Source organism: Liolophura sinensis, chromosome 1 (genome assembly GCF_032854445.1).
Source record: "Liolophura sinensis isolate JHLJ2023 chromosome 1, CUHK_Ljap_v2, whole genome shotgun sequence".
NCBI classification, from domain to species: Eukaryota; Metazoa; Mollusca; class Polyplacophora; order Chitonida; family Chitonidae; genus Liolophura; species Liolophura sinensis.
In genome coordinates, this window is record NC_088295.1 from 40,379,874 (window position 1) to 40,395,893 (window position 16,020).

Below are 16,020 nucleotides of genomic sequence, written 5' to 3' on the forward strand. Positions count from 1 at the left end.
TCTGCGATTCTCTCCCTTGGATGTAGAAGTTGTTGACTAGATTTTGAAGAGTAAGGTAGTTATGCACTTATTTCCCGGGTTAGCTAGACGTTGTCACCTGTGGTAGTTGTTCAGATAGTGATGTAAAGTTGAAATGTAAGACGGTGAAAGCTGAGGCCATTATCAAAAGCATTGTTCATTCGTCTGTGCTAAAGTTCCACAAAAGTAACTTGTCAAAACTCAGAACTAGTAAAGGTACTTGCAAGCTGTGGGAATGGTCTAATGAAGAGATAATGTTACAGGCCCCTATTTGTTAGTGGCAGCCGAAAAACTGAAAATCATCCTAAAATTGTAAAACAAAGAATCTGTGGATAGTGGAATTTAAATGTGGCTATTTACGCCTACGCCTGTCTTAATAGTTTATTTTATGTTGTCCATTGGCCATGATAATGGAGTTTCAAACTAATTTTAATGTTTCATTGTGATGGAGGTAACCTACATAGGAGTAGAAAACAGGCAAAAATAATTAATAATTATTGGCTTAGTTCCAGATAAGATATTGGGTTAAATCTTCCAGCTTTGGTCACATTACAATATCGGTACTGGTGCTTGTACCCTACTAAAAGTTAGCTGTCAGTATGCTTACTTGTGTCTTCTGCAGCAACCAGTCATCAAAAATTTTGTATCCCTTTAAATCAAGAAGGTTTTGACAGATTTTCTTAAGGTTAAGTACATCTCCTGCATCTCTAGTAAGGTTTTAAAAGTGTAATTATTGACCATCCAGCAGCTGAATTACTAGTCACCTGCCTACTGACTCTGGACCATTTTGAATTCTTTTACAACCCTTTGCATCAATTTACTGCACTGTATTTAAACAGTAATAGTTTGCATTAATTAATTTGTTCTTTTGTTTACAGACATGCCGATTCCACATCTCCATCATTTGGTTCAGGCATTCCCTCTGCTGATAATCATCTTTCTGCTATTGGCTGTAGCTGCTTTCATCCTGTACAGATACAATCTCCTGCAGAGTGTCCAGCAAAAACTGCAGTGAAATAAAACAGATTAAAGATAGGTGTAAACCAGTAAACAAAGGTATTTACCCAGGTTGAAGAATACCATTTTCAATATTCATTGTTTGTGTGTATTTTATTTTATGTTTGAGACTGATCGAAAAATGAACAGTACAGGTGTACATATGACATATACCTCCAGGTTCTGCTTTCAACAAATGTCAACTTCCCTAGAAGTCTTTGGCACTCAGGGTCACATACAGCTTAGACTAAGACTTCATAAGTCCTGTGTCAGACTGAGGCTGGACGGTCCTTGTAGACCAATGAAACATTTATCTCGCCTGTAATGCCGCCTCGTCAAAATGGTGCAAATGTTTTTTTATGCAAATCATTTCTTCTAGAAGGCACCATACAAAAAAAAAAAGTAAAAAAACAAAGATGATATGGTGCCTGTTCCACAAAACCATTTCTGACTGAATTTGAGATAAGATTTTAGAGGTTATTTTTGAGCTCTAGGAATTAAACTGAAACCACCTCCTAGGTATTACCTTCAGATAACAACTTCCATCTAACACATCATGTGCATGAAACATTGATCTGAATTTAAGTTCAGTTTTCTGGTTTCAGAAGTTCGCTTCAGAGCTTCCTTGCCATGGACTGTGATGACGTTGAAGCTTGTCCAGGACTGAACTTTAAGCATGGGTTTCTGCACAGTATAAACCACAGACTGATGCTGTCACATGACAACATGATACAAGAACAGCAGATTACACAGGAGAAGGTCAACATGAAAGACAACGTTAACAAGGCCGAGCAAAGGAAGCCTAGAAGGCCAACAGTTGAATTGTATAGTATTCCAGGTGGGACTTAAGTTAATTGACAGTTTAAGTTAATTGACAGTTTAAGTTAATTGACAGTTTAAGTTTGAAACTAAAAAATATCTGATGTGAATTTGTACGTAGATGTATGCAAGTGCAGATTAAGAAAAAATGTTTCTGATAAACCCAAGTTTGCTGCACTACTTTGTACATTGCAGTTGAAGCCATGGGCTAGCATTGAACAAAACATGTAAGTTCTTATCACTGATTATATCTGGCTAAAGTTATGTCCTACTAGGATCCGTTTGATCAAGGTTATCCACAGCATGTACCTGAGTTAGGGCATTACTTGTAGGAGATTTCTGTTGAACCACCAATGTGTGTCTTTTCATTTTTTTTTTCTATTTTTCACAATTTCTATGCTTTTTCATTATGATAACTAGAAGTACGTTGAGTACTAAGGAGCACACCTGGAAACTGGTACAGTGTACACTGAAGCTGAGTGTAAACTTGCATTTCAGCTCGGAGGAAGGGAGGTGACCCTCATGGTCAGCTTATGGCTGTATTTGGGACAAGAGGCTCCTGTACTGCCTCAGACTGTGTGAGGGACCCAGGCAGAGAGTTGAAGAAGGATCTGAAGATAAATGGTAAAAGTCAAGGAAATGTGAAAGGGTGAACGGTACAAAGATCCTCTTCAAGTTTGTCGATTTTTCTTAGTCTGCAAACCAATTTGGTATTTCTTTGCATATGTATTTTATAAGCCTCAGCTCTGAAATACTTTACCTGCAACTCTCATGCCCTGGACAGTTATAGTGAAATTATTATGGGTTTACTTGTGAAGTGGATGCTTTGTGCTGTCACCAAAAGATTCCAAATATGACTAGAAGCAAGATTATTGAAACAGAAAGTGGAAAGGGTAGAACTCTATCGTCAGACCAACTGAACTTGAGGTGATCAGGTAATGCATGTGTTACATACATCACTATCTCCTGGTTAGGAAAAGTACACTTAGGTATTCAGAACTTTTGGTGGGAATCTACTCAAAAACCTTTACTCTGAAACATTTCCTCAAAGCATTGCTGTGAAACATTCATCCTAACCATTATTGTGAATATTCATCAAAACATTGCCATGAAACATTCATCAAAGCATTGCTGTAAATATTCATCAAAACATTGCCATGAAACATTCATCAAAACATTGCTATGAAACATTTCATCAAAGCATTGCTGTGAAACATTCATCCTAACCATTATTGTGAATATTCATCAAAACATTGCCATGAAACATTCATCAAAGCATTGCTGTAAATATTCATCAAAACATTGCCATGAAACATTCATCAAAACATTGCTATGAAACATTTCATCAAAGCATTGCTGTGAAACATTCATCCCAACCATTATTGTGAATATTCATCAAAACATTGCCATGAAACCTTCATCAAAGCATTGCTGTAAATATTCATCAAAACATTGCCATGAAACGTTCATCGAAACATTGCTCACACACAGCAATGCTTGTCAGTTGAAATCATTTTGTTGTGAAGCATTTATCTGAACAATTGTTTTGAGCCATCCATAATATCCTTTTTCTGGTGAAGCATGCATCATTACGTTGTGAACCTTTCATCAGAACCATGGTTGTAAAGTTACTGTTGTGAGACATTCATCCAACAACTGATGGATTGAAACGTGCATCAAAACAGAATGACTGTGAAACATTCATCCATGTTGTCATTATCAGCTTCAAGCAATGTTGGCACGTGTGACCCAGCTGTTGTGACAGAGAACAATTGTTCATGTACAGTAGGAAGGACAGATTTCCTGGAGTTCAGCGGACGTGAAGTACAAGAATCAGGAGTCAGACAGGGTAACTATGAAGACGGTCCACATATAAGACAATTACAATGACTTCTTGCAAAGTGATGGGATTTATTTATTTAAGTGATTTAGTACTATGCTCAGGAATTGTTAATTTCTAATGACTTCTACAGTGTTTGTGTGTGGAGGAAGCCGGGTATACTGGATTACAGGCTGTGTCATCATCAGTCATGGTCAGTCAGCTGCCATGAGAGCCAGCTTCCTCTATACCCATGCTGCAAAGTGTTTGTGTGTGGAGGAAGCCAGGTGTACTGGATTCCAGGCTGTATCTTTATCCGTCATGGTCAGTCACCTGCCATGAGAGCCAGCTTCCTCTATACCCATGCTGCAAAGTGTTTGTGTGTGGAGGAAGCCAGGTGTACTGGATTCCAGGCTGTATCTTTATCCGTCATGGTCAGTCAGCTGCCATGAGAGCCAGCTTCCTCTATACCCATGCTGCAAAGTGTTGGTGTGTGGAGGAAGCCAGGTGTACTGGATTCCAGGCTGTGTCATCATCAGTCATGGTCAGTCAGCTGCCATGAGAGCCAGCTTCCTCTATACCCATGCTGCAAAGTGTTTGTGTGTGGAGGAAGCCAGGTGTACTGGATTCCAGGCTGTATCTTTATCCGTCATGGTCAGTCACCTGCCATGAGAGCCAGCTTCCTCTATACCCATGCTGCAAAGTGTTTGTGTGTGGAGGAAGCCAGGTATACTGGATTACAGGCTGTGTCATCATCAGTCATGGTCAGTCAGCTGCCATGAGAGCCAGCTTCCTCTATACCCATGCTGCAAGTCTCACCACGCTCATATTAATCAAAAATTCATAGATGTGGCTTTAGTCAGTAGTCAGAGCAAATTAAAGAATAGATGAATGAATGAATGAATTTATAACAGTCAGAAAAGTTTATAGTTACGGAGGAAAATTATGAGTATTCTGTTTCATGTGTCTACACTTTGTGTCATCAGAGACACAGGGTATGTCGAGTGTAGAGTACAGAAGTGCAGAGGCTCCTGCTAGACCTGGCATACAGTCCAGGGCGAAGGAGCATAATATGAGGGTATTACCCTTACCAGATGTAAAGTCAGGTACAGCGTTTTGTTTGTGGATTGGAATATTAAGATACAATGAATAAAAATGTATCCACTGTAGATAAAATTTGAACTCACCATGAGTTTAAATCAGTGTGGTCGGTTTAAGCTCATCTGTCCCTTGTACAAGTGTAGCTTAAGCGTCTGATAAAAATTAAAGCAATGTTAAGGTAATCGGAAAGCTGGTGTATCAAGGAGCACTTCATGTATTGAGCTCAGGTTTGCTATATATCATTGTATAAAGCACAGTATTAAACAAGAGGGTGACGGCCTATCTTTGTAGCTGTGCAAGTGTATTAATTACATACAGGACCATATCGCCTTGTGTATTAGAATATTTGTTAATATTTGATAAATGTTTTGTTTCATGTATTGAGCTGGTGTGTTTGTCTTAAAGTTGAGCAATTTGAATGCGCTGTGACCAAATATATTTTCTATTTTACTTTATGCGTTCGGAGCTGAGATTTTACATTTTTTGTTTTTTTATCAGACAAGCTCTTTGGTAGCCTTGATACATGTAAGCCTACCAACTCTGTGTTTGGATTCAGTGGAGAGCTGAATTATACTAGTCCGCTCAGAGTCAGCACCACTATCCATCAAAAACCTGAGAGGACATGTGATGATAGTTCAGGAAGTGTTGCTGAGCGCACACTTAGGAAACTGTTAAGGAAGAAGCCAAAAGAGGGTCATGCACTGTATATTAAAACATTGAATCCAGGTACAGTATACATGTGCCTTGTGCATATACATTTTGAAGATTTTTAAATCCTATGGCACCCTGGTTTATATTTTTGATAAAAGGTCTTTTGGGGTAGTCTTTAAATAGGTACCAACCATTTGTGCAACTGTGTGTATATCTGTCCCACTTTTCAGAGCTGTATATACAATCTGGTATGCATACAAACATGACAAAGCTGAAACTTGTTGTCATAGCTAGCTTATATACACACATTCTATGGTGTCATAGTCTACATTTTATAAAATTTCACAAAATCTTCGTCTTCCCATCTGCTTAATCAGTAACCTTTTGCATATTATGAGATGAAAGCTTTCAGGACTTGCCCCCAATTCAGAGATTATCAGCAATTTAATATTTTAAAATCTTGAGTTACAATGACCTAAAATTTACTAAAATCTGAAATTGGCCAAATTATATGCAAAATTTATAAAATTTTCATTTTCATTTTCCTTTTTTTTTTTCCTTGGCCATTTCCACATATTTAACAGTTCTCTGCTTTAAATTGTGTATATGGGACTACATGTAGTTATGTTCACAGGTGTGCAGGTAGAAGGCCCCACACTGCTTTCACAAGGAGTCTCAGATCTAGTGATAGAAGCTCTTCAAGGTAATCCCTTACCACAACTTGACATGTGAACTAGTGAAGGGTGTGCCCAAAATACCAAATCGTACATGGGAAGGTCTGCCAGGGACCTGCAGATGGTCGTGGGTTTCCAGAGCCTGATTTCCTCTCACCATAATGTTGGCTGCTGCCATACAAGTGAAATGTTGGCCGCTGCCATACAAGTGAAATGTTGGTCGCTGCCATACAAGTGAAATGTTGGCCGCTGCCATACAAGTGAAATGTTGGCCGCTGCCATACAAGTGAAATGTTGGCCGCTGCCATACAAGTGAAATGTTGGCCGCTGCCATACAAGTGAAATGTTGTTGGGTACAACATAAAACACTAATCAAATAAATTAATCATAATACAAAGAGACCATTGAAACAAGCCATTCAAACACTTAACAGTTTTCACTGAGTTGAACTTGAGAGCAAAATTATTCATTTATTCACATGGACTTGGTGTTAAGATCAACAGATTTGAACGTTTTTGGTATCCTCCAGATATCAGAAATGTGTATATAAATCTTTGATCTGCTCACATTTAGACCATAAACTAGAACAGATGGCATAATGCCCAAGTTAGAGTAATCCCTTCTTAAGATTATCGATCAAATCCTGACATACTTTGGGCCCTTTCTTGTGTAGTTGCAGCTTGAAATTAGACTGATTGTCCAGAGCCTGGCAAGGTGTTGCAGTTACCCTGAAGATCAAAACCGCGTTAGATCATAACAAAGACTTCAAAATGGTACTTTCTGCTGCCTTGCTTGGTGTGAGATTAAAGGAAGGAAACAGGACTAGTTGGATTGATGTCAGTATAATGTGGCTGGGCGTGGTGTCCTTGGCACGATAGGTCAGTGGGAACAGCACTTTGGCGGCATGGACTCACCCTGCCACCAAAAGATACAGTAAATGTACATACACTTAATGACACCTCATCATCATGTGACTGAAAAATTGTTTATAAGCACAACATGAAACCCTAGGCATACATTCATACGCTTTCCGTCATTTATAAAGCTGCTGACTGCCATCAGTGTAAATTTGACATTAAGTGTCATTTATGAAGTCATCTCTTCAGAACTGAATCAGAACTGATTAAACAGTCACTCTGCTGAGTTGGATGTACCTGCATCTAGATGAGTAAGGTGCGTGACACCTAACCATCAGTAACATATGGTGTGGATTCAGTCCCCACCTTGGACAGAATTTGTAGATTCCCACTCGCTCACTGTGCTTTGGAACCTTGGTGACAATAAGCAGACACTGCTTATAGGGCTTTGCCCAGTCTTACATTTGTTTTAAAACCAGTTGTCTTCCAGCAATGTGGAATGCAAGTTTGTACATGGGAAAGTTTGCGAGTAACTTGCCAAAGGTTGATGGTTTATCCTGGCCACTCTGGTTTTCTCCAACCATGAAACTTTCCAGTCGTCATATAAGTGTCTTCTGCAGAACAATAATCAATCTGTCTATCAATCTGTATAATGATTTCAGTATTCAGCTTTTAATAGTTCGCTGAATGTGTTTCAGATACCACTCGTGTGTCCAACACTCAACTACAGAGAATAGCTGAGGTGTTGGTCGCCAACTCCTCCATATCTGAACTGTTTTCCTACAGGATGAGATACATTGTCATGTTTATACTTCAGGTATGGTACTGTAGACAAGCATTTCGTCAGACACTAAGATATGTTTTGAGTAAAGACCTGATTTATTAACATTTTCCTGTGTTATTGTGATATTGGTACAAGTTAGAATTTTTGCACTTTTTTCTTTAGGATTAATTTTATGAGATATGTAATGTTGGTGTTGTAATTTCTAGACTCCCCAAAATAAGCTTGAAAATCATATTTGAATTTTGACTTTTGTCAGAAATGGTTTTGTGGAATAAGCCTCTAATGGAGAATTTATACCAGTACTGTCTGAAGAGAATAAATGCATTTTGTAATTTTTCAGAAAGAAAAACAAATTACAAAACCAGGTGCTGATGGGAGGTTTGTGAATGCTCTTTTGGAAGCCTGCCAGAATGGGAAAGGGAAAAACAAGAATGTTTCTGTGACGACTGGCTTGCCTTTCCTCAACTTTGTCACAGTGATGTACTGCTGTAACGTGTTTCACGAGTCAGCGCGTCTAATGTGTGCAGAACTCATCTACAACCACATTTATGCGTTCATTAAGGTGTCATCAGATGCTCTGCAGGTATGTCATGTATAGTCTAGATGTAAAATTTGTCTGATGTTTGAAAATGTCCAGTATTTGTATAAAGACAAAATTTGTTTTATAGTTGAAAATGTATTTGTTAAAAGCAATATTTGGCCTCTAGCAAGGAAACAAACAAATTTTGAGATTTTGTGCAACTCTTCTTGGTGCTTAAGAATCAACTACATGTACCAGGTCCTGTTGTATATGCATATTGTACTATATCGAGGTGAAATTGATTCCAGACTGATGTTACTCGTGTAGGTAAGAGCTTTATATTTGCCCCTGAGAAGTCATGCTTATTTGTTGTTGTGTGAGTCTCTGAACAGCTGCTTGTACACCAGAACATTGAAAACTGACTTGTATCAACAAGTAGTAAGTTTTCTCAAGAAATCCTGAAACATCCAGTAATATCATCCCACAAGGCACACTGATGACAAAATGAATATCCCCCGTTTTTGCGACTCTGGTATCCTACTTCTTAGAGTGCTTTTAAAATGCAAGATGTTACATACCTTCACCTGTCTGCTGCTAATTACACATTTGCTGCAAGTGTTGGTTTTCCATTATGTACTAGAATAATATTATTTTTGTAAAGTTTTTTTCTAAGACTTTCCGCATATTGCAAAGTGCCATGTATGTTATCAAAAGCATCACCTTTGTTGCTGTGTCTTTGTATGGCCTGTGGTTTTGGTGTGCTTTCTCACTGCTTTCTCTCAATTCTTTGACTTCCATATACAGTGCACATGTGTAATGTACACACATCTATAGGGTAGTATACATCAAATATTTCTCGATCATACATGTACATGTAGTCCTAGTCATACCTTATACAGCAATCTTTTTCTCATGATCCATTCTGGAGAGAAGGTTAAGTTGCTAAAAAAAAATGCATTGTGCAGAACATTTGTAACAGAGATTTCAAAATGTCAACTTATGATCTCTATGTCTCTCTGAGACTCTGGCTGTTGAATGCATCTCTCTTGAGCGCGTTAAGTGTGTACTTGATATGATCGTGTGAGAGTGATGTATTCCTACAGAGAGTTTTTGTTTGCATGAAGTGAGCTCAAGTGCTGTGCTTTGCAAAGCTTCAATTGGTTGGTTTCTGTGTGAGTTGGATTTGTTGTTTATACTTCAGAACAAATGCAGCAATAACCAAGTAAGATGGGTAGATGGATGCATTATTTAAGCAATCAAGTGCTTTGTGCTGTTAACATTTGCCAAGACAGACAAGTGTGAACTGTGGCTAAAAAAGTTGTATTTGTTTTTTAGATTTTTTTTAGGATGATCAAATGCTGTGAAAGTAGCTGGTGTTGAGGTACTCAAACATCACAAAGTTTTTCCCACTCTAATTACAGGTTTTCTTAGTAACTTTTATCCACAAATAAAATACTAGTCTAATAATGTTCTTAAAAGTTTCACCATTCACTTGAATGCGAATAAAAAATGTGATATACACATGTATGTACGAGTGCCTTGCCACTGTCAGTATGCTCCATAAAGCCGAGCTTGAAATTCAAACATTTGAATTTTTTGAATTCCATTTTAAAAAGTCCAAAAATATAAGTGAAAGTTTTTTAATCTGATGTACTTATAGTTTTTAAAAGTTTATCTGGCAAAGTGTATGCCACTTTATGTTTTTCCTTCCAGGATAGAAATAACTTGTCAACCAATTCTGTATAACCAGCTGTGCATTAAGACTTTATCATTAATGTAACGTCAATCTTCTGGACTTGATGCAATAGCACTATAACAGCTCTGATACTGAGTTAACTTCTGCTTTCTTAAATGTAAATAACATGCTTTTCTTTAACCCAAAGTGTGCTGGACTTACATCCTTACAAAATGAAACAGTTGTTTCCAGACTTTACTGCATTAAATGACATCATATGTATCATTATCCTGCATCAAAAACAAATGCCCCGGTTTTCATTGGACAGCAATGGTCTGGTGGGGGGGACGTGTATCCCCATGGCGTGCGTCAGCTGATGTATATGCCTGTTGATTGGGTTATCTCCCTTTATTCAGTGTGACAAACATGAGGTTGCTGAAGCGATTCACCTGTACATCAGCCTTCGGGCTGAATTCATTGGTCTTTTGCAAGATAAATATGTTACTCAGTGAGAGGATACAGAAATGTATGGTGTTGGTAATCCTCATGGTGCTTTGCCCAATATGAGGATTAGTGACGCGACATATTTCCATATTGCCTGAGTAACCCTGTGACTAACCATGTCAAGTTTGAACAATTTTCCACTGTGCCATATTCAGTTAAGACTCAGGATTCTTAAATGCTGAGGTTTGTTCAAAGGATTAAGAGCAACAACCAAATAAAGTCAAAACTACCCTTTTATTGGTGAGAAAGATGGTGGCATTTTAACCTGATGATTAAAATGAATTTGTGACCATTCCTGGCTCTGTTTGGCAAAAGTAGTGATATTGATGCAACCAATCAGTCTCTGTGACAAATGCGATCACACACTCTTGCCAGTTTGAATGCATTTGTTAGTCGAGAGGTTTGCCAAATACCTTCAAGGGACATTCGTTTGCTTTAAATAAACCAATAAACCTGACCGCCATTATATAAGAGGAGAATTCCCGAACTCCGTTACACCATACAAATAGATAAATAAATACCAGTAAATGGAATGATTTCTGACAGTAGTGCTGTTTCCTATGTGTTCTGGCACGTGATGTTGTAAAAAAGTACCTTTAACATGTTAACACAATTTGAATCCTTATATTTATTTATTCCCAGGCGGAGCAAATCTTCTACCTTCTGAAAAAGGTGGGACCTTTGCTGGAGATCGATGTTCCTTCCCAGATGTACCAGCTTTATATTACGGTCAAAGAAAAGTTCCTCTCCAGTAAAACAAGTGAAATGGTCAAGGATGTTTTACTGGACATCATAGAGGCTAGGGCAGCTGGCTGGAAAACTGTGTAGAAGAAGATGGTGGTGGGCAGATATTGGTGGTCATTATGCTTATGTATAGCTAGTCATGCAGTCTTATTTCTATGTATGGCATAAAGATTTCTACAAAAAGGAAATATAAACCATAAACTAATTTGGTCTTTTGTTAACTTTTGTTAGAATCAGTAAATTGTGTCTTTTGTGTCGTAGGATTAATAACTATGTTTTTTTAGCTATTTAGTTCTGAGATATTAGTGTTTAAAGAGGAAATATTGATACTTAGATAAAGCACCAGTATGGTTTATGATATACATTTATGTTATATTTCATTAAAGATATGATGGATTAATTTGGAGATCTTGCTTTACAGTGATATATTTGTTGTTAATATATGTGAGTGAATATACTTTATTTAGTGTACACAACACCTGCATTATTAGAACAGCTACATGACAATTTTTGATAGATTAAATATCGACCAAATCATTGAGTTAGTGAAGAAAATACATGAGAAATTTGTGGCCACGAACCTTACAACAGAAAGAATTGTTTAGTTGCTGTGGAGCAATACCAGAATCATCGTAAAGCGAAGATGCATCAGGGTCTTTTTGATTTGTAACATACATGTATATTTAAACCAAAAAAGTACTGTGAATATAAAGATTGGTTTGCCTACCCAAAGAACAGATTGTATAACAGAGTTTAAAGACAGATTGCACTGTGTAACAGAATAATGAATGAGTGATCCCGTAGTGAAGGTCTCATCCTGTAGTGAAGGTCTCATCCCATAGTGAAGGTCTCATCCCGTACTTGAAGTACAGTACTTGAAAGCAACACTTTGGCTAATCAGGTTGTTATGTTGTATAAAGGCATAAATATAGATACAAAATTGATCATATTTTGAGTCAAGTTGTATATCGCCTTTATACAGGTAATACCTAGTGCATCTGAACTGACATCTGCATTGTGGAACAGTGATAATTAACCCATGATTTGAAAACATAATAGAGCACATTATGTGATGTAGATCAACATTAGCATCATCTAAAAAGAAGAAAGTGTTTAGTGACCAGAATAATATGGATCGTATCAGTGAAATATTCTTGAGTATGGCGTAAAACACCAATCAAATAAATAAATCATGCAGGATTTCAGTTTGCACTGACTAGTACTGTTTTAAGGTAAATGTCTTTCATCATGTTGTTTTGTAGTGCTAGCGACAATGTTGTACATACTGAAGGCAAAGTTCTGCTAATGGCCTTTTATTCAGTTTGGCCATGCTGTGTTGTCCATATTAAATGTAAGGTAATAGGTATTGTGCCTTGTGGCTATCTCATATTGTCCAGACTGAATGTAAGGTACTGCTGTTTCCCATGTCTTGTGACTATGTCATGTTGTCCAGACTGAATGTAAGGTACTGCTGTTTCCTTTGCCTTGTGACTATGTCATGTTGTCCAGACTGAATGTACGGCACTGCTGTTTCCTTTGCCTTGTGACTATGTCATGTTGTCCAGACTGAATGTACGGCACTGCTGTTTCCTTTGCCTTGTGACTGTGTCATGTTGTCCAGACTGAATGTAAGGCACTGCTGTTTCCTTTGCCTTGTGACTGTGTCATGTTGTCCAGACTGAATGTAAGGGACTGCTGTTTCCTTGCCTTGTGACTATGTCATGTTGTCCAGACTGAATGTACGGCACTGCTGTTTCCTTTGCCTTGTGACTGTGTCATGTTTTCCAGACTGAATGTACGGCACTGCTGTTTCCTTTGCCTTGTGACTGTGTCATGTTGTCCAGACTGAATGTAAGGGACTGCTGTTTCCTTTGCCTTGTGACTATGTCATGTTGTCCAGACTGAATGTACGGCACTGCTGTTTCCTTTGCCTTGTGACTGTGTCATGTTGTCCAGACTGAATGTAAGGCACTGCTGTTTCCTTGCCTTGTGACTATGTCATGTTGTCCAGACTGAATGTAAGGTACTGCTGTTTCCTTGCCTTGTGACTATGTCATGTTGTCCAGACTGAATGTAAGGTACTGCTGTTTCCTTTGCCTTGTGACTATGTCATGTTGTCCAGACTGAATGTAAGGTACTGCTGTTTCCTTTGCCTTGTGACTATGTCATGTTGTCCAGACTGAATGTACGGCACTGCTGTTTCCTTTGCCTTGTGACTATGTCATGTTGCCCAGACTGAATGTGAGGTACTGTTGTTCCTATGTCTTCTGACTATGTCACATTGTCCAGACTGAATGTACGGCACTGCTGTTTCCTTTGCCTTGTGGCTATGTCACATTGTCCAGACTGAATGTAAGATACTACTGTTTCCTGTGTCTTGTGGTTATGTCACATTGTCCAGACTGAATGTAAGATACTGCTGTTTCCTTTGCCTTGTGACTATGTCACATTGTCCAGACTGAATGTAAGATACTACTGTTTCCTGTGTCTTGTGGTTATGTCACATTGTCCAGACTGAATGTAAGATACTGCTGTTTCCTTTGCCTTGTGACTATGTCACATTGTCCAGACTGAATGTAAGATACTACTGTTTCCTGTGTCTTGTGGTTATGTCACATTGTCCAGACTGAATGTAAGATACTGCTGTTTCCTTTGCCTTGTGACTATGTCACATTGTCCAGACTGAATGTAAGATACTGCTGTTTCCTTTGCCTTGTGACTATGTCACATTGTCCAGACTGAATGTAAGGTACTGCTGTTTGGCTATGACTTGTGGCTATGTTATGCTGTCCAAATTGACCGTATGGTACTGTATAAAACTAGTCATGTCTATATACTGTACCCATTTCATGTACATGTATGGTGGATATGTTTTTAATCTTTGTTGCTTGTGCAGAATTAGTGTTGTATAAATACAGAGCCTTTTTAATTCATTTTTAATGTTCACTATATCAAGACCATTCCCAGTTTTAAAGTTTTGGAACTGTGTTGTCATTATGGTTACATGAGCGTCTTTTTGCTTGAATCTGACATGGTGTTATAGGCCAAAAATGTGAGAAAAGTAGGGTATGATTTTACTGATCAGGTCATACTTCTGCTGACAGTGCAGTTAAAAGTCCGTGATAAAGTTGATGGATGTTCTACATAGCCCTGATGCTGTATTTACTGTGCTCTACAGTAGGAACCAGTGTGTTGATTACATTTCTGTTACGTGGCATTTCACATTATTTGGATTGATTCACATTAATATCTGCTCCTCTGCACATTTGTATTTGGGCTTTTAGATATTGAAGGATTGGACTTGCTCACTTCATATTACCTGGCTTCACTTTTCTGAAGGTCTTAGATGATGATTTCTCTTGTTGTAATATTTTTATCTTGCATTCCCTTTTTACTCACATGGCTTTCTTAGCTCACCATCCAAGATGTGTTTTTATGTGAAACATATGCCCAGTGTATGGGCGTATCTCAAATAATCATTGTTGCAATCATGTCTTGTCTTTATTTTATTTTCAAGTTTTAAAACCGGCTTTATTTATGTACTAGTATACACCACTCATAATGTCAGTATTTTTCCTGTTAAATCTTACGCCAATAGCAGCCTTTCAGCCTTTGCAGTTTTTTTTTTCTTTTTTCTTTTTTTTAATGTTTTTTTATTTTTATTATGCCTTGTCGAAAACAGACCGAACTGCATCCAGCTGTGTGTCCAGCTTGAGTAACATCATGCTTAAATTGTCTCAGAATGTCTGAACTTTTTCATACATAGTTTGTGCTATATGTTCTGCTGGTAACTGGTTGGAAAAGTTTTTGTAGGGACCTTTTAATTCCACCAGCTAATCGGTCATGTGTATATAAGTCATGTGTATTCTTGTTGTACAGAAATAAATGATCGTTTGCACCGGGTGTGTTCTCCTAAGGCTACATACAGGCATCTAGAAATAATCATTATGGAAGACACAAGCGATAGTTTTCAGAGTTTTTTTGTGTATTCTTGTTGTACAGAAATAAATGATCGTTTGCACCGGGTGTGTTCTCCTAAGGCTACATACAGGCATCTAGAAATAATCATTATGGAAGACACAAGCGATAGTTTTCAGAGATAGGCTGTGTCACTACAGTTGTCCTCGCTTAAACACAGCAGGGTAGGATTAATTCACACCACCAGATTCCAGGTCACTTTTCCAAGGCTTCCTTAATGTTGGGGACAGGTCGTGGCCTTGCCTATGAGATCCATTGGACAGGGAATTGTAGACTACCCCTTCAGTGTAGGCATACGTGGTGACAAGAAACGGACGATGACGCTCGTGAAACGTTGGAGAACACCTTCACTTAAGCCCCGTCCAGACTATCCAACATTGTTCAACTTTTGTTGACTCAACAGTAAGTTAAATGCTGTTGAGGTAAGTTGAGTGCCCCGTCCACACAATAATAAATCTGAGGAGGAGATAATGAACCTTACTGTGACGATATAAAGGAATGTCTCAGCACACACAAGTACACACACACACACACCCAAGAATATGTATTTTCATGTATAAGCAATCTGATATTACATTTATCAACGAAATGCGGAAGCAGATAAGTTAAATCTCTGTACAGGCCAGGAGGTGTGAGAGCTTATTGGCTCTGAGCCTGGTTGCGCCTGCTTGCAGCGAGTGTATAAGGCCTTTGACTTATGAGGTCATGTGTTCAAATCCCCCTTCGCTGTTGCTTTCGCGGCTTTAAGTTTGTTATTCACCTTGCGAAGGTGGGCAGTTTAGACCCGCCACATTCGTTCCTCCATCCAAAAATGACTGCTGTCCTTTAAATTAAAAATTCTGGAGCAATGCGTTTTAAAGGACCAGTCAATTACGACTGT

At 38.3% G+C, this 16,020-nt stretch overlaps 1 protein-coding gene across 2 annotated transcripts; it reads left to right on the top strand.

Annotated features, from left to right (window-relative positions):
* Nucleotides 1–26: 26 nt before the first annotated feature.
* LOC135477038 (uncharacterized) lies at nucleotides 27–12,785 on the top strand. 2 transcript variants are annotated; one of them, XM_064757199.1, is made up of 11 exons: nucleotides 27–55; nucleotides 897–1,074; nucleotides 1,620–1,852; nucleotides 2,332–2,457; nucleotides 3,557–3,682; nucleotides 5,252–5,479; nucleotides 6,039–6,107; nucleotides 7,634–7,752; nucleotides 8,060–8,302; nucleotides 8,548–8,566; nucleotides 11,061–12,785. In XM_064757199.1, the coding sequence occupies exons 3-11, from the start codon at nucleotides 1,645–1,647 to the stop codon at nucleotides 11,171–11,173; spliced, it is 1,251 nt and encodes a 416-aa protein (XP_064613269.1). In that variant the 5' UTR covers nucleotides 27–55; nucleotides 897–1,074; nucleotides 1,620–1,644; the 3' UTR covers nucleotides 11,174–12,785. The 2 variants fall into 2 exon arrangements, with proteins under 2 accessions (XP_064613269.1, XP_064613262.1); XM_064757192.1 differs by lacking the exon at nucleotides 27–55 and adding an exon at nucleotides 139–234.
* The last annotated feature ends 3,235 nt before the right edge of the window (nucleotides 12,786–16,020 follow it).

Excerpts from the sequence above, each read along its gene's own strand:
- LOC135477038 (XM_064757199.1), top strand. The coding sequence starts at position 1,645 with ATGGACTGTGATGACGTTGAAGCTTGTCCAGGACTGAACTTTAAGCAT. Across the intron at positions 2,458-3,556 it reads GAAGGATCTGAAGATAAATG|CTTCAAGCAATGTTGGCACG; the intron begins GTAAAAGTCAAG and ends TGTCATTATCAG. Across the intron at positions 7,753-8,059 it reads TTGTCATGTTTATACTTCAG|AAAGAAAAACAAATTACAAA; the intron begins GTATGGTACTGT and ends GTAATTTTTCAG.